Raw genomic sequence first — 23142 nt, forward strand, 5'->3', positions numbered from 1 at the left:
TAAATCCCCTGACTGATGAGAAAGCGTGGTATATCCCTTACATCTAACAACATTCTATAGTGGCTCTGTCATATGCCTGCTGTGACAAACATCTTATTCTGCTACTGTTTTAATGGCTCAGACAATTGGCTTTGTACATATAGTAAAAATGCCAACATATCCTGCAAACTCTCCCAGAGGCTTATGGTCTTTCAGAAGACAAAATATTATTTTTACTCCCTCACCCTCTGCAGAATCCCATATACTACAACAAAGAGAATGAGGTCTTCAAAGACAGTATGCAAGCAGTCACCATTCCCTCTAGATTTAAAGGTAATTATCAAATATTTGGATTACCCAGAGAGCGAATATTTCATCTCTTTGGCTATTTGCCATTGCATCCTGGTCTTCAATGTCACATTCATTAAATCCCATATTCTGCCTTTCAAGCAGAGTCCTGAACAACGGGTGATGTGGAACTGTGCTCTGGAAGGAAGAGTTTCCAGGTAGGGCAGCTGTTGTGCAAGCCCTGTTTGGCTCTTACTCAGTGTTTATAGGCAACAGCAAGTCCTCACTCCCTGCATTTTTAAGGATGCTGGATAGCATATGTTTTCAGGATCACAGAACATTTTAGAGTAAAGAGAAACTTTTCTGCTAAAGAGAAAAACTCCAGGCCAGAGTAAATATTTTGTATTCTATCTGCGTTTTTTGCACTGGTACAAGACTGACCTGAAGAGGATTAATGACATCTAGATTGAGATCTTTATTTAATATCTTACTTTCCCATAGGGGAAAAAAGAAACTAATGAAGGAGTGAAAGACCCAAGTCATCCAGCCTAAATATCTGGGGCCTTCTGATCTGCTAGAGCGCTGGAATGCAGAGGTAGCCTTTTGTTCTTACAGGATCTGTGACTATCTTCTGTAAGAAGTCACCACATCTCTTCTACTCTTCAGGGCTTCAGTGTCTCTCTCTAAAAAGTGCATTTTTCTGAGGAGTCACTCTCTTATTTGCTGAGTCTCCAGTGCAGGACCCAGCTGCTCTGTGGTGGGCCATGTTGGGCAGTGAGACCAGGCACCTTATGGAACAATCCACTTGTTCATGCCTCTGCATTTTCTTCTACAAGAAGCCAGGATACATGAGTGAATGATGCAAAACAAACTTCTCTGCCACCTCACAACCAGGCATTATATACCGTTGTGCGAAACTGCCACATATGACTCTCCGCAGCTATCAGCTCCATGTCAGTGGTGATGTCAGAGATCTGCTTGTGGAAATGAATAGTCCATGTGATAAAATTGTTATGTGCTGTCCTCCGTTTTATTCAGCAAGTTCTCCTGAAAGTTTTCCAGCAAGACTCTCTGTCTCTCCCTCCCTGGTTCAAAAGCAGGGAGCCCTGAATAAAATGTTGGTCCCAAGGAATGTTTGCAGAATCATAGAGTTTTTTAATCCTATGAGTGAAATTCATGTCATTTCATCATCTGCTGATGGATGAAAGTGTAATTTGCAAGAAAAAGCTCTAAGCTGGACACAGTAAGAGCATCACACAAAATAGTTTCATTCACACTGAGCAGCTCAAGCTGTCATTATCAAATTTTGACATAATTTGTGAATAATAAATAGAGCCAGTTTCCTAATGATTCCAGGTGTGATTTAACCCGAATTAAGCCTTCCACATAAATGCTTTGACTTCTTGCAAGGTCAGTTCATTTCTAATCAGTACTGGATTGCACATGCTCAGCTATGTTCTTGTCCTTTAATGCAGTAACTGACAGCAGGATGATAGCAAAATATTCCTTTTTAATGAAACCTGCTGAAGAAGACTGCTTAGGGCCTCAGAAAATATAATTTTCCAAATAAAGAATGGTCTGCAGAAAAGAAAGGAAATACTGTAATGTAATTTTTCTCAGGCATCTGGTGATCAGTTGCTTTTTCCCATGTCAGAGAGGTGACTTAACTTTTTTTCCAATTACATATAGCCTCATTCACTTTCGTACTCTTAAAATTCTTGTTTCTCTAGGTTGATGTAAGTAGTGCCTCTAAAAAAGTGCAAATAAATTGCATGAAGATTTGCTGTAGAGGCTTCATAGGTACCAGATTTGTATCTGCAGTTTGTAGTCAGATTCCTAATGTTTTCACTTACACTATTATTAGCTTAGTTTCTGGGTGAATTTCACACTAATTTTTTAGACACAACTATTCCATTTCTCTGAAATCACTGTTAATTCATAACAGTGTTGCTACTGAATCCCTTATGTGACTATGCACATCATGGATTTTCTCATGGCCAATGCAGACTTCCTTTGGCAGCTGAATACATCAGAGTGGTCTAATTTATCATCTTCTGTGAGGCAGTTTTGGATGGCAGAAATGTCTCCTTTTCAAACCTCCAAGAACCCACAACCTTCTTCTAAAGCCAGTGGTTTGCTGAGTATCTACCTTTGCCGCTCGTTTCCTCAGGCTCCCCCATAAACAATTTTTTACTCTTTTATCCTCTATACAAACATACAGCTAAGGAAGACTTGATGTGACTTCCTTTAGCATCCATTTACACTGTCCTATAAATCATGCAAAATGTTCTGCATGGGCTCAAATCTAGGCATTAAATGAGAATCCATCTGTTTGTTGCTCCCAATGGGATTATAGTTTCTTTCCCTGCATCACTGCTTGACAGAACTTCTAATCCCACCTGAAACTACTAGTGTGCTGGGTTTGGGGCCTCTTATATCAAATGCACATCTCTGCTCTCCTTCTTCTCTGAGGAATTGTTATTTTTAGACTGCTTTTCTATCTCTGATGGAGTCAAAGTTACAGCTTAACCTATACAAGCTCTGGTGGCATATGCTGCTCTGCTCTTCTGCTGCAGCATCACGAAATCTGTCATACAGCTCTGTTCTGATCTGTAACCCCCTTGTCATTACTGCCCTGTTGGAGAAATTCATGTAAACACTTCTCTTATTTCTGTTCCTTGCCTGGGTTTTCTTTCACTGTTCTTTGATGTCATGGCCAGCAGTAGATCAGTATTTGCATTAGCCTTTGGCTCTGTCAGGAGGGGGATCAACAGTACTGGACAACTTAGGGCATACTACTGCTGCTGCTATGATGTGCCCCGTGACTTACTGCTGGAGTGTTAATGTCAAGGTGATGTAACTGCCAGAGTACTGAGAAACACCATTATTTTAAGGGGGGATCACTGCCAACTCTTGAACTGCAGACTCCCTAAACTAAAATACACAACTAGAAAGTTATTTCATTTCTACTAACTGAAGAGGCTGACTAGCTTACAGGTACACAACTCCGCACAGATCTCTGGTCAGGAGACATGCAACAAATCCCAGATGATTCAATGGATCTCACTCTTCCTTCAATGTGGGCTAAGGTCTGTCAGAGCCCCTTGTTGCTGGGGGCTGAGGATACACATATGCATGTACATCACTCATATGCACATAAGGTTTCTTAGCTGACACACGGAAATTTGTTCCTCTTCACAACACAAGGGAACATTTGAACCCATGATGCATCTGAGCCATCAGGCACTGCCTATCCTGACAGCTGCTCCTTGAAGCCAGCCTATAAAGACCACAGACTACATCGCTTTGGGTTTTTTTCTGTATGTGTTGTGTTGTTTGTTGGTTGGGGTTTTTTTTCCTTTTTCAATTGAAAATGAGGAAGTTCCTGATTCTTTTTACCAGTCTCACAGGTTGTGAATCCTTTAGTCATTTGTAAAGAGGCATATTTGACGTATTTTGGACTTTTTGCTTATTTTAGCATGTATTATTCACACCTTCAGAAGTGCCTTAGAGCAACCCAAGCCCAGTGTCCCTCTTTTATTGCCAAAAATGCTTGCCAAGAATTTTGGAGCAAGACACCACCCTGAGGGCACGTTCTAAATGGGCCACATCATTACACAGAATAATACAAATCTGCTTGCATTTAAGGCTACCCACTCCCATGCAACCTCCAGCTGCTTACCTTGACTCCCTCAAACAGAGCAAGAGCACCATTCCTTCACAGTCTCACCTCATACCATCACTCAACCCCGTATTCTCTGCCTCTGACGTTTTTCATGGAACTGCTGAGCATTTCACAGAGCAGATGCAGCAGTGTGAGTCATTGCCACACTGAGGAACAAGTTATTGCATAGCAGTTGCTCCACGGAAACAGCCCCTGTATGTGCTTGAATATTGTGCAATACACTTCACTTACATACCTTGGAAATGGAGATAATTTGTTTACTTCACATATAACCAGGATAAGAGCAGTCTGTGTCACACAACTGCCTGGGTACTTCTGATGGAGCATCTGACATGTGATCACTTGGCTGAGATGTGGATGGTTCAGGCCACCCAGTTGCAGAAAAAGAGCTCAGAGCAGGAGCCTTGATTTGATTGCCCTTAAGGTTGGTGCTCTTAACAAGGTAGCTTTATGCAAACCACCTGTTAGAAATGGTCTTCTTGAAATGTACTGCCCCCCAAGACGTGCCTGAGAATTGTCTGGGATGAGCATTGTCTGGGATGAGCATTGATGACATGCTAGGCACAGGTCAAAGAGTGTAACAGGCTAGATGATTGTAGTCTACTAGACATTGTTGTAGTAGGTTGTAGTCTAGAAACATTGCCAGTGACTGCTGAATTTACTCTTATGGCTGTAGCTGAATGTTTCCATCCATGTTCCCTAGAGGCAGTCTTGGTTTACAGCTTTAATAGTTGGAAAATGTGAATTTTCTGACCATCCTCACAATTTATGGCACAATTTCTCAAGCTGTTATAATGAAGAAGCACTAGCAACAAAGTTATTATTTACTCCACAAGCAAAATTTCTCTTCTTGGCAGCTCTTTGCATAAAGGTAGCTCAAAATGTGTCTTAATATTCTGCAAACAAATCAATTATTTATAATTGTCTTGTCTTTAGATGCGAATTAAAGTAATGATTTTTTTATAGAGTTGAAAGGAAGCATACACGTTTAATTGAAGTAAATGAAATCTACATGACCACCTGTTTGTTTTTTTAAACTTTACAGGAAATCAATGTATTGACAGTAGCATTGGTCAACCAAGACAGAGAAAAAAACTCAGAGAAACGAAGCCCAGGTCTAAAATCAGAGAAAGAGGCACTATTAATAGGTAAGATAACCCCAAAGAAGATTTGTGAGAACAAAATGCCTTTTAACAGATTCCTGTTTTGCATGTGTTTAGCCACAACTCTGTGCTAAAAAAAGTAAAAAAAAAAAATAAATTTTTTTTCATCTGTATTCAAAATGGCTTTTAGTAAGAGAAATCCTAAAATACAAGTGCACTTTGCCTTTCTGAACAATTCTGCAGAGTTTAACGAAAGGATTTCAGGTATGAAGAAACTTGCAGGATCTGTATTTAGACTTGCAGCATGAATCAATGAAGACTGTATTTTCATCAAGATTTAGCAGCCTAGAATTGTATAGCTTCTTATATGATTATTAGACCAAGTGGTGAAGGAGAAGGGCCTGGAAATAATATTAGCAAACTACCAAGCAAAAATATCTATACTGCATGTATTAAGCAAGCCAGATTTATGCTTTTGACATTAGGTGAGGGAATTAGCAATATGAATATTTATAAAGAATACCACAAGGACTGTCATATCCTTTACCTAGAATAAAATCTTTAAAATAAACGCTTAAAGAGGGCCTAAAGCTAAAGCTTATAGGCAATGGGCCAGATAACTGATATCAGGCATTTAGCAACACAGAACTGGCTGTACCCGTGCTACCCTTGGAGGGAACATGCCCCATTTATACCTATGCATATTCTGCATTTGTTTTCAGTGGGGCAGGTTTTCGTGGAGCCTGAAGGCTCACTGTTCAAAGTGTACCCTGTGGCATGGCAACAGAAATGTTGACCTCAGAGAATGGGTTTAATTTCTTTGGTTTGGTCTTTTCACAAAATCAGCAGTATCCTGGTAGGTGATAGTTCCAAAACTACCTTAATTTGTTTAAATGCAGCTCATTTGCATAACCTAAGCATCAGGGAAGTTGCTGGTTTATTGCTGAGGCACAGATTCAGCAATTCACGAATTCAGTTTAGACCGAGAAGGTCATTTGAAAGTGAAGAATGTATTTAAATGTTTAAAGGGCTTAGTACACAAACTCTCTGTGACTGGTGAGATGCAGAACAGTGGGTTGCACAGAAATGTATGAATTGTTTGAATTCTGCTTGTTATAATAAAATCTGGAACTTTTAATTGCAGCAGACAGTACTTGATCTGTTCAAAGATTATTCTGTGAGAAGGACAGCAAGGATGGGATTTTAAGAACAGAATAACAACCTTTTTTTTATGAGTCACTCATTATTTGACTGAAAGAAGTGGTGGCAGTGTCCCAGTTGTTCAGTAACACACAAACAAAATAATCTCTGTTCTGGTCATAATACCCCCACCAACTGGTTCATTGTTACAGTTCAAAGGTCCTCAAGATGGATTTCAGGTTATCTCCTCATCTGGGGCATGTTCAGGTGTGGTAAGGGAAAAATGGGCCTTGCCTCCATCCATTCACTAAGTTTGTCTATATTTTACAAAGTACAATATTGTCTTAGAGGAAAAGTGCATAAAAAAAAATAAAAATTACTAAAAAGTTATCATGGAACTTTAGTCAATAACTACAAAATATTTACAAGTTACTTATTATTTACAATATATGAAAGAGCTATCTTTGAACGTTCTGAATTGAAAAGTCTTGGGAACTGCATAACAAATGCAATGACACTGGTAATATGTGATGGGAGCACAAATTGGATTTCCATTCAACCCATCCAAGTGTGATGGTCTTGGCTTTTGCTTCTAAAGCTCTTGTGTGGTTGCTTATAGTCATCCACAGCACAAAGAAGGTAACTGCTGCTAGGACTCACCATAATATAAAATTAAATATACACCACTCTCTATGCAGGGCCAGAAGTCTGTAAATGCTATTCAAAAAATGAGGGAAGTAAAAAGGTGTTCTTTGCAAAGCCAGTTCTCAAATGAGTTAAATATTGCTTATCAGTTTCAACCATGGCCAGTACTTGGGGAAAAATGAAATCCAAAATTATCCTAATTCATTCAGCATGAAGAAAGCAGTATGGCCTGCAGTACACAAGATACAGTGACCCACTTTTGTCATTTGTAAGCATTTTTAATCCTGATGTTTATGATTTAAGTATACGAAACTTCCCCTAGGGTGGTTCAGCTAAGAAACCCATCCAAAGAGAGTTGAAAATATTTGTTCTGATTCTTACAGTTCAACTCTCCCCAAACAGCGAGTAATGCACATGCCATTTTCTATTTTCACTGTTTGTTTAGAACAGGAGAAATTGAATAGTGCCTTTAACAGCAATACTGATGCCCCAAATCTTGTTTTCACTGGTTATCATTATTAATGCTGTCACTTGATTTTTACTGCAGAAAAAATCTCTAGACTTAGATCTTGACTCCTCCTAAGCCACTTTTATTCTCATACCTTTTATAATTATCCTGAAAATAACAATGAAGATAGAACAGGCTCTCTTTTAAGAGAAAGTAAAATATGTCAGAAAGGATTTGTGTTTTCTTCAGCACCAGTTAGGGGTAATACAGATTAAACACTTTTCATTACCAGCATCAGCATAATTACTAGAAAAATTTGAGGGAGTGATGTTTCTGACACAATTATATGAGACATTTTCACAACAGAGCATCCAGTGAAGGAGAAAAAGGCAATAATTTTACTATTCCAATATCCACAATTTTATATTGGTAAATCAAGCATAAAATTGGTAGCTGAAATGCTTCCAGCAAGGCTTTGTTTAGAAATTCCTTTATTCATCAGTATATTATCCTGGTCACTTACTTGCTAACTACTGTCATTCCTGAAGATGAGCTATGGTATTTAGCATGTTACTATGACTGTATTAAAAATGTGCCATTTTGTTATGTTTATTGGGTTGTGAAAGAAAAATAAGAATCATAATTCATACTGAAAAACCTGCAAGAACAGACTATTCAGAATTATTTTGTCTATTTTAATGATACGGTATCTGAGGTAATTTTAATATTTTGTGTGCATTTGTTTTTAATACAGGTATCATATCCACATTTCTTCACGTCCACCCTTTTGGAGCCAATATAGAATATCTTTGGTCTTATATGCAGCAGTTGGACTCTAGGGTAAAAAAATTTAATGAAAATCTGTTTTGTCTATAGAAATATTGCATTATTCTTTCCTGCAGGTTAAACTCTTCATGCATTTCCATTAGAAAGATAATGGGATATGGGGCTTGGGGGTTTGCAGTCTTTATTCATTTGCAAATTACAGTGCATGTGCTTGTGTTGAGGTCTTCGCCTCGCACTGCTTAGCTACTTTTTATGGCAAAGAAGAGCAGAGCTGTAAATGGCAAAGACTAGCAGATGATTTTATGACACAATTCTGAAATATAGCTGAGGAGAAAGAAAGCAAAACAAGAGGTCCATGTAGCCAGGGCCATCAAACTGTGCAGAGTTTTTGGAGATGGCTCCTTATTCTTTGTGAAGTTGTTAGTCATGGGTCACACTGAATCGAAACTTCCATGAACATATGAGTGGACCATGTAGCATGTCCTTTGTCCGCACATGGAAGCAGAGAGGACCTCACAAAGGAATTGGATGACCTTACTGCTCAATTCAGGGTCTTGGCTGTGGCCAAGACAAAAGTGAGGCCAACACACAACAGTGTGCAAAGTGTTTAATACATCAGTTTGTACAGTCCGCAGTCAATACATACCTGTAGAATAAGATTCTTTGACTTACTTTTTAATATTTACTGTAGGATGAGATGAAATCAAGCCCCAAAATGGCCTATTCCTCTGCCCTGAATATTAAGCAAGTCAACTGTGAAATAGCCACTTTTGATCAGGTGAATGCTACTCTAAGTGCTAAACAGCGGCTCTGCAGGATGCTAGGCTTCAAGAGACATTTAGCAGATGCAGGGGTCACCTTGTGGTCAGCCACACGTCTGACCCATATCTCCCAGTACTTGTATGATGGTGCTTTCCAAGATCTTCTTTCAACGCAACTCCTTTGATCCTGGTAATATTTTGTTCCTGAACAGCCCCTCCAGCACATAGCTAAGATCACCTTCCAGCTGCTTTGATGGTTTGTTTTCATAGCCTGCTCCATGCTTCTGGATGATCCTGGATCCTTCCTCTATTTTTATGAAAAAGAGTAGATCTAGAAGCAGAGGACAGCCTGAGCTAGAAGCCCACTGGAAAGAAGACAGGTTGCATTGATGAGTGAGGAAGGATAATGAAGTTTTTAGGCACTGTCTTCAGGTCTTGGCAACTCAGTTTTGCTAGTGTTTTACAGTCCACTGCCACCCACAATGAACAGGGAGTAGGGGATGAGGATGGTAGAAAGAGGTGAGAAACTGGTGAATTTCAATTCCTTTTTAAATGTCTGGTTTTATCAAGACCTGATGCATCCAGAGCTTCACACCTACAGCCATTCCTCTTCTGCTTCTCTACTCCCTGCCTCTGCCATGTATACATTTTCCTTCATCTTGTCCCCAGTTCCTGCAGCACTCAGTCTGCCCAATCTCCTCAGTTATCTTTCAAGTCCTTCCTTAAAACAGTGTTTGGCTAAGTTTCAACTGCTTTTTCCCCTGGATGACCCCTCCATCTCTGTATCTCTTGAGTGATGAAAGTAATCATCTAAAATATGGACTCCTTAGGCTCCAGCCCTGCTGCTCTTTGCTTCTGCCCACTGAGCTCTTCAACTTTCTACCCCTGCACGGCTGCAGTCCCTTCTAGTGAATGACTGTGGGCTCAGTCCTTGAATTTCTACTCAAGTTAGTAACATGTTGGCTTCTGTGAGGCTGCCAGGATCAAACCTTTAACTTGCAAACAGAGCCTTCATGGAAGGAGCATTGTCTCCATGTCTGCAGCTACCTCTGGGCCTACTACGGCATAATAAACACAAGCTGCAAAATTTGACCTCACTGGTTTATTTTGTAAGTAACTGCTTGTAGAAAAAAATTACTTTCTAATAGCACAATACAGAGATGCAATCTCAGAGATTAATTTCATTTACTTTCCATGGTTAGATTGTCATTCTTCACCTGAACAGGAATGATAAGGTCAGCATAGCAATGCGAGCTGAGGGCTCAGTATAAAGCTCATATATAATGCCCAAAAGTAACCAGATATCCATTACTGCCATGTAAGTATCTAAAAGATAGATCTGATTATTCTGGGGCTTTAGACTGCCTCCAACACTGATTTTTGGTGCCACCTTTAATAAATCATTTAATCTTTCTGCTGCACTAACCTCTAGAGGAAAATAAGAGGCAGTAGATATTTTCTCACCTCCCTTGTGTGTACTGAGGTATAATCAGCATATTTTATGTTCACATACTGTTTTAAAAAGAAAAGTTTTCACTATGGAAGGTTCCTACTAATATGAATAAACAGAAATATCCCTATTGCCAGAGAAACCTATCAAACCATTAAAATACTTGTGGATATCAGGCAACACCCATACATTTGCTTGCTGTTCTTTTCATGACCACCATTTTAGAAGCAGTAGTAGTAGGATAAAATGGTTCATTTTCTATGACTGTTCCTTTCTTGACTTCCCTACTGATTATGCCAGAAAGGTTGCCTTTCTGAAAATGTTTGTTGTAATGAGAGCATGTTTCCCATGACCAGTGATTAGGGTTCCAAAATGATACAAACATTCTGAACAATGCAGAATTGGGAACTTTACTGCTTAGTTATCTGGGGCTGCTGAACTGAGTAAGACTGGAAGAAGATGGCTCCACGGATAGTCAGCCCTAAGTAACAAAAGGGAGCTGATTAAAGTCTTTTTGAAAGAGAAAAACTGATGGAGCTGGGAGAAGAATTCGAGAGGTCCTAGGCTGAGAAGGAAGAATAAAGTCCCATCTGCTTCCTCCTCCTCACAAGTATACCCATGACTGTAGTTCTGAGATGGACTTCATACAACACTGTGTGACCAAGCCCCAACACGGCACTTGTCATTGATTTACAGTGGGATGCCTCTTACAAGAGCAGAATCGTTCCTTCAAGGAATTTGCACTTGCTTTGGAATCTGGAAATTCATGCCAGGCTAAGGTTAAAAAAAAAAAATAATGGTTTACTGTTTTCATCTGGCCTGCATTGGTCCCTGCTCCCCCACCCCCCTCCCCTTATTTCCATTCTTAATGGTTCCTCTTCCCAATCTACAGAGCAGCTTTCTCATTTTACTTTTACTTTTGTTCCTTTCTCAGATCTCTGCAAATGAGATAGAAATGCTTTTGATGAGACTGCCACGCATGTTTAAACAAGAATTCACTGGTGTAGGAGCAACACTGGAAAAGAGGTGGAAGTTTTGTGCCTTTGAAGGAATTAAAACTGTCTGACTGTGACTAGTAATGAAGCTATGCAGAAGAAGAATTCCTAGAGCATGGCAGGGTTATAAAGTATTAAAGTAAGAAATTTGGGTTTGGGCACATAGTAGTGTTTTCAAAGTTATCCAAGCCTAATTTTAGTTACATTTGTGACGTTCTCTTGTGAGTGGAAATGTAGTTGTGCACCAGTTCCTAAAATAAAATAAAACAAAATTTAAAAAAAAGTTTCAAAATGTGACAGATTGTTTCCTATGAAAACTGGAGAAGATACCACAGTCATAATGATTTCAAAATACTACATGTCCTATATCTAAGAAAAGCTCATTGAGCAGACAGTTAAGGAGAAAGATTGCCCGGTTATGGTCACCAAGCTACAGCGATGTATGTGTAATATATAGTAGAACTCATTAAGTTTTGGTAGAGAAAATTCTTTCTGTTTAGTAAGAAAACTGAGTAATTTTACAGTGAGGAAAAGCATACCAAAAGAAAACTTGAAGATGTGTCTGAAGTTATTGTATTTTGTAAATTAAGTTATATGCTGTACCAGGGATTTTTGCCTTATTGAAAGAGGCCTGAAAATGTGATTGGAGTCCTCAAGAATGCTTTATCAAGAATATTATTTTTCTAATGTAACTATTCTCCATTACAAGTTCTTTTAACATGGATTGCATACCAATTTTCATAAACATGTAAATAGGGAGGAAACCAGTGTTACTGTATTGTATTTGGTATGTAACATTCAGGTTTATGCATCAAAATGAATATTCAGTTGCATTACTGTTACAAATTTTATAGCAGATATATTAATTTTTATCAATAAATATTACTTCTACCATATTGTTTGTGTAAGTTTTTCTTCTGATGTTTTTGAAATGTAGTCAATCCAGCAAGAGTCTCCTGGAACTTATCTTTCTCCTACCTGAAGAATTGCAGGTAACTTGGTTAAATTACTTATGAATCAAAAAAGCAATATTAGCTAAGACTAAAATAATTCAAAATCTTGGTAGGGGAAGTACCAGCATGGACCTTTGTTTAGCTGAACAGATTTCATTTGTTTTTTTTCAACAAGCAGACAGACAAAAAATGAACATCTTCAAATATCTCATTTTCCATGTTGCGTTGGGTATTTGCAATGCATCCAATTAGTTACTTCTTCTAACATCTAGCTAAAGCTTCTGGCCTTTGGCCAGCCAGGGAAAGGAATAAAGCACTTTTAGTGGTGTTCCTTAAGTAGGAACATTGATATAAATTATCATGTAAGTTTCGCTGTCAAATACACAGTACTCCAGCACTCCTGTAAGAGCCAGCAAAAGCTAAAGTGTGTGTACCAACCAAGCCAGGAGAGCAAGGAAGGAATTTCTCCTCCCAGAGCCTTGCTTTAAATAAATGCATCAGTACAACATTTAGCATGGTGCTGGATAAGAAACAGCAGCCACCTCCAAGTCACATGTCTGTGTAGGCAGAGGAGCCAGTCACAAGAGAGCTGGCCCTATGAAGTGGGGCACCAACAGCAGGAAATATGGCAAATTGAAACAGATGCAGGGAGCATCCCAATACATGTCAGAGTGATGTTTCACTGAGGTTCCTCAACAAACAGCAATTAGTGTCAAATGCAATTAGTAATGAAGGAACTCTCCTACGTGGCTCTTAGTGATGAGTACTTTAGGGCCTATTTCTCTTACGGCATCTACCTGGAATATAGAAATATTAAATGAAATGCTAATTGTGTACAAAAGGGGAAAAGAAAGAGGCTTAGCAGATCAGTTATGGGAGAAAATTATGCTTTCAGGCAGTACACATAAATTTTTTAAAAATAAAGTACATCTCTGTTATGGTTGTACAGAACCTGTGTTAAGTCACTTGGGTGAAACTAGTAATTATATTCCAGTTATGCCAATGAAAAGTAACTAGTTTAATCCAAGTAACAACTCCTTCTTCTCTTGTAATCATACAGTTTTATGAATAATTCTGGTAAAAATGTGTTAGGTCTGACAGCTCTTATTTAAGTACTGTAACATAAATGTATATGGATGGTACTTAGGCTGGGGAAAACAGATGTGAGAAAACTTTCACCTCCACTTACTCCATGCCATACTTACTCGTTATATTCTGTCCTCCCTTTTCCTGTGTCCTCCTTTTTTTCCCCTTTAGCTCATCTCCTCTCCCACAAAACAATTCCAATCCCGGATAGTCACAAAACATATTAATTTTGACCAAACTTTGTAACCTAATCATCATATTTGCTTTGCATGTATTTTCTCTTCCTTTTTTTTTTCTCCTGGTTTTTTTATGTCTGTCTAGACCATCAAAGCTTTAGGAGAGTACCCTTTTTAGTCCTTGTGTAGTACCAGCAAAAAGGGAACCTCCTTCACTGGCTTTTAGATACCACAAAGAAGATCTAAACTTTGAGTATAAATAGCATGTAGAGATGCTGTATTATTATAACATATCAGCTGAGAGCTTGAAACTGGGGAACATCCTCAAAAATATCAGGTTGGGCCTCAGAACTGGCTTTAACTTTGTGTGCTCATTGGCTTTGCGGGAAAATGGATTAAAATGCTCAGCTCCATCATTTAGTTGCTGAACTGTCCTTATGATGACCCTTGGGGTATTCAGCTTGGAGTCCTGAGGTTGATAGAATGAGATAAATAAGAAGCCACCTTTGAAAGACATCTAGACTACACATTAGGAACCATTTCTTTACTGAGACAGTGGTCAAACACTGAACGGGCTTCAGACCCTCTGATCAGTGCCTTAAGGCTGTCGGTGTTTAAGAAGCATTTGTGCAATGCTCTTAATGACATGATTTAGCTTTTGGTCAACCCTGAAGTCATCAGGCAGTTGAACTAGATGATGCTTATAGGTCCCCACAAGGCCTAAAGCACATTTCTCCAGCTGAGTCAGGTTGAAGGAAGTTGCACATTTGGCAAAGACTCAAAGCTATTACAGTTAACAGAATCTTCACAACAGTAGTGGGAAAAAAAATGAACAAGGAAAGGCCAAAGAGACATGACATCATCAGGCTAATTATGAGCTCAAGAGATGAAACTGTGAAACAGCCTGGCATGCAACTTCAAGTTATGGAAGAAAGTTATAGCAGTGTTTCCTCTTCTCAAATAGGGACTAGTGGAGCAGGTTTTATTTCTGACTACCCAAATATGCTGAGGGTATTTTCTAAGTTCAGTTGGCCTGAACTCCTTTTCTCACAGGAGACCTTTTTATCCTCAGCTTTGAATTGTCTTGGGCTGATGGCAGGGTTAACTTTCATCAGAGGGCCAGCCTCTTACTGCACTGTATCTGATTCCCACTTGAAGGCTTAAGAGATAGGTTGTGCCAAACCTTAGACAAATATGCATTTCACCATGCACATTAAAGGGAGATGGGTGTAACCTCTCTGTTAAACTGCATTTTATGTTCACAAGAGATGTTTTATGTTTGATCATGTTTGATGAAGACTGCATTTTCCCCATCACTGAAAAGGAAATTTTTAATATCTCCTTGTACTATGGCACATAGTGGAGTCAATTGTTTATTGAAGTGTGCGGGTTTTGGGCAAAGCTTGCATGTTCAGGACTGCTAGAGCATCACATTCACTTAAGGAACAACTATACTGAGATTTAGAGAAAATCCTGTATCAAGTTATGCTACATTTAGCTACACAAGATGTGCAGTAAATGCTGTGGAATCTAAAGCTCAAAAATTTGTTGTAAGGCCATTCTGGGTGGTTTGCTAAAGTCAAAATTCTGGTCTTGCAAGCACTGTTTTATTTAAAATCAGAATGGCTTTTACAGTCAGGGTTAGTAAGACAAAAATGTTCTGTGCTGCTGTGAATTGATTTGGGGAATGAGATTTGAGAAGAGGAGGAGGGAAAGGAATTAGTTGGTTTGGAAGATTTTTTTTTGAGCCTCCAGCACCAATAGTAGCCAGGTCTGATATACGACTGATGTTCATTTTGTCCACTTAACAAATGCATCTCAGAGTTCAGTATTTGAAGTGTGAGGTTTTTATCATCCTTCTTTTTTTTTTTCTTTGAAAGGGTACAAATTGTCCTTTGACTTGTCACTCTGGTTATCCTGCTAAGATCTGAAGCTCGTTTACCTTATCTTTTCCCTCAAAAAGAAGTAGAAACAGCAGAAAATTTCTTCTAGTTCTGTTCTGTAGTCAATCTCTTCTGGAAGCAACTGTTGAGATACTCAGGAAAAACAAATTTGTCCTATATTTATTGGCATTAAGTGCCTATAAAGTAGCACACAATCTGGAGGAAGCCATTTATTCTTCCAGGCTCTCCAAGAGCACAGTCATTGTGACTTTACTTACTCAGTTAAAACTGAATGTCTCAAGAACAAGTAAGTCAACTGCAAAAGCAGCCAAATCAGGAAATTATGCTTACAAGGTGCAGATCCTCTGACTATATAAACCTGTTACATTGAATTCATGGAAATCATAATTCGTAAGCAAAATCAAATAGATACACTCAGGACTACCTTTGATTAAGTGTTTTGCCTCACACTGGGTAACACTGTGCCTGTTCAGACTTAATGGGCTGACTCCAATGTCATCCTCCTTCTCAAGAGGGATATTTGGGTGACAGGAAGAGGAAAAAATATAAATTCCTTTAAACCTAGCAGACAGCACTCCTGAAATCCTGCTGCAGACATACTATAACCATTGCTCAGACTTCTGGCTGATAAGTACTTCTTGCTAATTTATGTACTTTTATATACATAACATTGAAGCCTAAAAAAAATCATCAACTTGGACTGCTCATATCATAGCCATGTCACAGTTAATTCTGTAGTGGTCCCAAAAGCCTATGGTGGATTCAAATACACCTCCCATAAAAGCATCCAGCCATAATCAAGGTTATCAAGTGATGAAAAATATTTTTTTTTTGCTTGATAGTTTGTTACAAGAGATTAGCATTGTCAAAATTGTGTCCTAACTTTCTAACTTCATTTTTTTCTGGCTTCCTTTAGCCAGTTTTGCTTTTCTCTGCAAGATTAAATAATCCTTTAGTACTGCATATTTTCTCCCCGTGAAGATATTTATATATTGTGGTCTGTTTACTTCTCAGTATTCTTTCTCATAAACTAAACAGATTGAGCTTTTAAGTGTTTTGCTATAAAGCATTTATCTTCTCTTCCTCAAATCATTGCATTCTTTTTCTTTTTTTTTAACATCCTTTCCAATTTTTCAAAACCTGCTTTAAAGTGTGTGGAGAGAAACTGTTACTTGAATTAAACTGATCAGTTTACAGTATACAGACATGCAGTCACATCTCTGCTCCAATTCAGCCTTTTGCCTCCTACTCTGATCAGACTATTAGCTGATCGCCAATGTCAAAGCAGTAATCCAAGTAAATCGCTGTCGCACCATTTTCTTCATCCTTCTGGTGTAACAGATTCCTCTGCACAGATGTGTTTCTGTCTGCTAAAGCCTGGCTTTTCCATCCCCACTGATAGGCTTGTTTGTGCAAGCGCAAAGGTCTCACCCCACAAGGGTATTTTGAGGCTTACATCCCATGTGCAGCCTTGTTCTTTGCTATGGGGACAGTCTGGATAACTCTATGATGTTTATACCCTCTCCTGATTTAAAAGGGGGTAATCAGATCTGCTGTCAGGATGTTAGCTGATCACATCAAGCATTCAGAGGGCAATCGCACAGGCTTTGTCTAGACTAGGGTTTAAATGTGTGTCATTAGCACATATTAGCTGATACATTTTAGAAGTCTGATGCAGACGAAGCATAATGCCTTTAATGTGAAAAGCTGGTTGAGTTAGGCCCTTGGGCATTGGCGTTGACACTGGTTTGTCTATTTTAGAGTTTTAGAATAAGTTAGCCAAGGGCTTGTCTGCAAAGACCAGTTAATTTGGAAGAAGATAGGCTATGAATTTAAAGGGCTGCTCCAGGACTTAAGACCAGAAAAAGATTTGTTCTCAAGTAGTTGCTCTGAAATAGCTCAGTATAATAGCAATATGCACTTAACTAGGTACATTTTCTATCTCTTTTTTTTTTAACTTTCTCCAGAAAAAAACAGTTCCCATATTAGAGTTGTTGTATTTAAAAATTAACCCTCTGGTGCATTTCTGCTTTTTATCACTGCTCCTTACTGAATACAGCTGATTAGCTTGGTTGTGTCTGGGGAGGAGGTTGGAAAACTTGTACACTCTGCAAATCTGGTTGCTGATGTTAAGAGCTGACTTGCATTTCACAGGGGGAAGACATGGTATGCTTGCGAGAGGAATGAGAGTGAAGCAACAGAAGACCATAAAATAGGATTAAAAATAGAGACTGGAGGGATTTTGTTAGAACCTGGCATTCCATCAAAAACCCCCACACAAATCCCAGGACATCCCAGAAGCGTGTTATAAACTAAGAGGGGGAACAGGGAAGAGGAAGAGATAAGATTTCACAGTAAAAATAATTGTAAACTACGGTAGTATTGAATCTATAAGTGTTTGTGTATTTCCTTAGCTGGTTCTGTCCATGGAGTCAGCTCTGTCAGGTGTTGTGTCTGAGACTTTGTAAAGAGGAACCTTCCAAAATTACTCTGCAGTTGGCTCTATCCCAAAAATATGCTCAAGCAATACTAACTTCCAATGGCAGAGAGCCCCTCCCCACAAGAAAAATCTGCCTCCCTAGCTCTACAGTTCAGTGGTTGATGATGATGTTACCAAAAAACCTTTTCCTTATCCTTGAAGGCTAGTGAGAATACATACTACTCATGGAAAACAAATATTTGCCAGGCGATCAAAACTCATTTCAGTGTCATTTCTACCCCTCCACTCTAACTAGCTGTCCCCTGGGTGGAACTTGTCCCTTGGTTAGATGGAGTTAGCTAAAGCCCCATCAGGGTGGAATCTACACTTTTGTCTTCAGAAGATGAACAGCCATGGATAAACATCATGCTACTAGTTCAAGGCTGATTTGTCTCAGGAAAAATTGCAAGGCAGGAGCTGCTTTGCAGGATGATACTGGAAGCCTATTTTGCACAATAAAACATACTGACAGAGAAGGAAGCCAGATGGTGTCTCAACAGCCCAAGTTTTCTAAAACACATTTCCTACCCTGAGAAGTTCTTGATTGACAGCTCTGGAAACAGGTGCTTTATTTGTCCACAGGGCAGGACAGGGAAGGCATCTAATATTGTCCCAGCAGAAGTCTACAGAAATCACCTGCCATTTCATTTTCATCGCTATGAAGTCCTTGCCTCATCTGTCCAAACTGCAGAGGAAGGGGATGTCTGCAGAATGTACATTTGACCCTGATTTGAGGCCACAGAACTTCTGCTACTTAAAACTTTAGTTTGAGGGCTGGATTTGAATCTCTGATCTGTAAAATGGATATACTGCTGTCCTAAGGAATGTAGGAAATTATTCAATCACTGAGGAGAGGAAGGCAGCCTTTCTTGAAGCACAAATGAAGAAATATACCCTGATGACCCCATCCCCTTCAATCTTCACAATGAGCAAGAAGATCTGGAAGTACATGGCTGGCAAAGAAGTTCATCCTATTAGAAAAGACAAAAAAGAGCTCGTGTTATATTCACACAGAATGTTTTGAGATGGTTTTTTAAGTCTAAAGAAAACCCTCTGCAGTTTATAGCCATGAGATGCTCTTAAAACAAAGATTAGTACAGGGAAATGGAGCAGCAAGGAAAAAAAGAATATTATCTTTTATGAGCACTTTACTGCTCTTCCTCTTTGAGAAGATTTCAGTGTGGAGGTTGAAATCCCTATTGTTTCAAAGGTTTACAGTCAAGAGCAGGAATATCATGGGATTTGCAGCCTTTGTTTGATTTTTGTGGTCTGTGCAGTTCAAATGTCCAAAGAAAAACAGGGAGGTGTATGCCCAGGTGAAATGGAACTGGGCAGTCATTTATGTAACACAGAATCGTTGCTTTTCTGCAGTGCAGACTTTTTTATTTACAGCAATAAATCATGGGCATATGATCAGAAGTTCAAGGATGTATATTGGTCATGTAATCAGCAAGAAATCTGTACATGTTTAGAGTCCAGACTTTAAAGTTTTGTCTTTCTTTTGAGAATGATGAGATTTCTGTCATATGCAGCACTGAGAAAGACAACAAAGGATGAACTGGATGGATCTGGGGAAAGAGCCCTAATCAAATGCTAGCTAGTGATGTGACTGTCACACAGTACTGTGCAAACATATCCCCACTCTCAGTGAACAGGCTAGTTTGGCCACAGGAGACATCACAGCTGTCATTGTAGAGCCTCTCCCCAGCTCAGTCCACTCTACTTACTGCTCCCAGGTTAAGCAATATGGTATCGTCTGCGCTGTCTTCTTCTGGACTTCTTCTTTCTGCTTGGTTTCTTCTTCTGGAAAGTTTATTTTTAAGTAGTTCAAGCCCTGTTTCAGGCAGTTAACAAGCTGTACTATCAACAGAAAGCCATCAATTATCTGCAGCAAGAGTGGGTAAATCCTAATTAAAAAAGAACCTGGACAACTTCTTCCTAAATTTGCTAAAAGACTTGAAATTACTTTATTTGCCAATTTCCAAAGGGGAATGAGCAGCAAAAATGTTTCCAGAAATAACCAGAATAAGGCTTCATCTCCCAGACCCATTTGGCCCATACCTGTCCTATGTTCCCCAATCCAAGCATGCAACAACATTCAGAGGAAAGCAAAAGCTGTTCCAGAGTTTAAGTCATGTGAGTAATTCAAGGCTTTGGGAAGGTTATAAAAAGGTCCCTTGTAGACAATCCCACAATCAATGCTACTGTTCTTCTGTGTAACTAATCTAAAGTAAGGTTTTCATTAACTCTCTTTATTTGATGCATTGTGAAACAAACCGAATGAGAATGTTTAGGCTGGCAAAAAAAGCCACACAAAATCCCACAAGAACACGGCATAACAGCATACATCAAGATCTGAGTAACAAAGAAAATAACTCTGGATACACAAAGAGATGTTGGGAAATTACTGTTTTGTGCCATGAAATGGAGTATAACTGACTACTAAAAAGTTCTTGCTAATCACAGGTATATTACATGGCAATATACAGACTGGGGTTAAGACCTTCACTTTCTGAATTACTAGGTGTCTGAGAGATGTCACCATACAAACTCACAAGCAAGGGAACTGTGACCAAATCCAATAGTAAAGCTACTCAGCAACACTCCAAAACTCAGCTACACAGTGCATGTTTCCTACTAAGAATTTGATTTTAAAAGACATAAATACCAGGATTTTCACTGGAATGTGGTCGCAGAGCCAAAGATGTGAGACATGTCAGCCACTCAACTAACTTTGGATGATATCCCATCATTGGAGTGACATGCCACTTCTTACTACAGCCCAACAAACAGATCTTAATTCTTCCTTGTCCAAGTGAGCACTTTTATCCGCTCAGCTGTGGGATGTCCCACTGCTCCAGTTTCCATCACTCTGTGCAAGGTATTATCCATCCAGCATGTTCTGAGGACACCTGTGAGACTGATCCCCTACCTGCAGCTGTAGGTGCTCACCTCACTTCTCAGTACTCTCAAGACTGGGTTTTCAGATAGTCCTCAAATGCCTTCATGGCGTACCTCCATGTAGTCATGACTGAGAAACATGGTCCTCTGAATTCTGGGAGTCGGTCACTTGCATTCTTTTTAACATAAGGAAACACAAGAAATACAGGCCTTGAAGTACAGCACATGGCTGGGTAGGACATTCTTCTTGAGCTTCCAAGGACACCATTCTTCACGTCTTCTTAATCCAGCCTTTATCCCTTCTCATCATGCCTACAGATTCATGCGAGTTTGTGTATGTGTGTGTAAGGTCTCCAGACCATTCAAGTGGACTACAGCTTTAGGTTTCCTCAGCATATCATGTCTTTTAGTTTATTTTACTGCAAGTCATATAGGTAGAGGTGAATTGCAAAGGAAAAATGTCTACCATGCCACATAATGAAATACATATAACAACAATCTCATACATAAGGAAAAATTTACCTCTAAATGGCTGTCTGTCCAGTTTACAAAGAAGAAAGAAACAAACAATTGCAACTGAGAAACCATAAAGATTTATATAAATGGATAATATTAATTAGTCTTGAAAGATGAAAGGCTGCCTCCTCAGACGAGGATGGACCAAAACCTATCACTTACTTAAATTTCCATTCAAATATGAAAAACAAGAAACCCAAACTATAGTGCCTGATTACCATGGATTATCAGTATCTAGCTTCAGGCACTGACACTGCTACAGCACCTAAATTCAAGAGAGCAAGTGTAACTCAAGGCTTGTGTCATATGAATGAAAAAGGAGCTACAAAGCCTCCATCCAACATTAAGCAGGTGGATGCAGAATCCAACCTTCACTCAACAGGTCCCATGTAAACAGGGCACGGATGCCCTCACAGCCCAGCCATGCTGGTAAACAAGAGCCAGATTCCACCTTTCACTCAGGACACTGTTTTTCAGGCATCATAGCAAGGGGTGTGATACTGCAGTTATCTAAGGAGGAACAAGTATGGGGAAAGTGCACTTGGTCTTCACCACAGGTATCTGCTAGAAAATCAAGGGTTACAATATCCAGCCAATGATGGTTTTACTCAAAACACAGAGAGCTGAAGCGTCTGTGGTTGTGACTTTATCTCATCCCACTTTAGGCTCTCAAGCAGACAGATCTAGTGCTTAGTCACATTCATGATCCTGCATTGCCATCTCATTAAGGGGGTGCTGAATTTACGAACTCATCTTCAGCTGCGGCTCACAGGAAATGCTACAGCACAGCCTCCCTTGAGCCTTTCAATTTTAGTGAAACAAGGGAACAGCTGGTAAATGTTGCCACTTGAAGGAGGATTTTCAGTGGTAGGGACCATGATTACTGTTTCCTGGATTGTTCCCAAATCTGCAGAGCACCTCCTTGGTGCTGCTACCCTCAAAATCAACATGACTCTCTGAAGGTATCAGTCAGCAGAGAACACTGCCACTGCTGACACATGCAGGTAGTGATTAATTCACACCATCTCCAAAAGAGCCAACTCACACAGAGATCACGGTGATGCAGACATCATGGTGATGCAGACATCACCTATCACCTTCCCTATCCCAGCCTTATATACAAAATGCAACATATGTAATCAATGTATAAATGAGCAAAACTCGTAGTGCATATCAAATCTTCAATCCAGTAATTTGTTTTAGCAAAAACTGACTGACTACAAACACTTCACAGACTAATTTTCAGATTCATGAGTTTTTGCTTGGTTTGCCTACATGTTCTCTGAGCTCTGTGCCAAAAAAATATTTCCTTTCTTGCACTGAAACGTAACACTGACATGTGTCAAACTACTTCTTTTGTATGGGCTTAAGCGTACTTCTTCCTCTTTCTGCTTTTTGTAGATTCATACATATTAGACACACATCTTTGGGTTTTAATTATAAAATTAATTTAGACAGCAACCAGAAATAAAGCTGACAAATCTAATTTCCCAAGTAACTCAATATCATCTCAGGATCTCTGAGGAGGAAAACAAAAAATTATGTCCAAGTGGTTACAGACAAATTAAAAAACAAAGAAAAAAGCTGATCAGATTAATAGAGGAGCATTTCTCTAGTGTAAAAATCCATATTTATCATCAGCTGTGAGAATGTGATGGTATTTTAAACATTAAATGACTTTTCATACTGCTTCCAATCCCAGACACTTAGGGGAAAAAGCTATATAGATACACATCATAAATGCATCTTAAAAGAAAATAATTTCTAAAATAGTTGCTTAATGACCATATACAGTTCTGTGCTAGCTCAAATCATGTAAACTCCCTCCCATTCCTTAGATTTAATCT

General features: G+C 39.2%; 1 protein-coding gene across 9 annotated transcripts in view; it reads left to right on the forward strand.

The window, feature by feature from the left end:
- The window catches only part of ENOX1 (ecto-NOX disulfide-thiol exchanger 1), a 364884-nt gene extending 352710 nt beyond the window's left edge, over positions 1-12174 (forward strand). For all 9 annotated transcript variants that reach the window (XM_051778707.1, XM_051778705.1, XM_051778710.1 and 6 more), the window contains 3 exons: positions 4998-5100; positions 8043-8128; positions 11220-12174. In XM_051778707.1, the coding sequence (XP_051634667.1) occupies positions 4998-5100; positions 8043-8128; positions 11220-11351 (321 nt within the window). In that variant the 3' untranslated portion in view covers positions 11352-12174. The remainder of the gene's footprint in view (positions 1-4997; positions 5101-8042; positions 8129-11219) is intronic.
- Positions 12175-23142: the final 10968 nt, after the last annotated feature.

This window comes from Manacus candei, unplaced genomic scaffold (genome assembly GCF_025592945.1).
Source record: "Manacus candei isolate 608988 ecotype Guabito, Panama unplaced genomic scaffold, ASM2559294v1 h1tg000014l, whole genome shotgun sequence".
NCBI lineage: Eukaryota > Metazoa > Chordata > Aves > Passeriformes > Pipridae > Manacus > Manacus candei.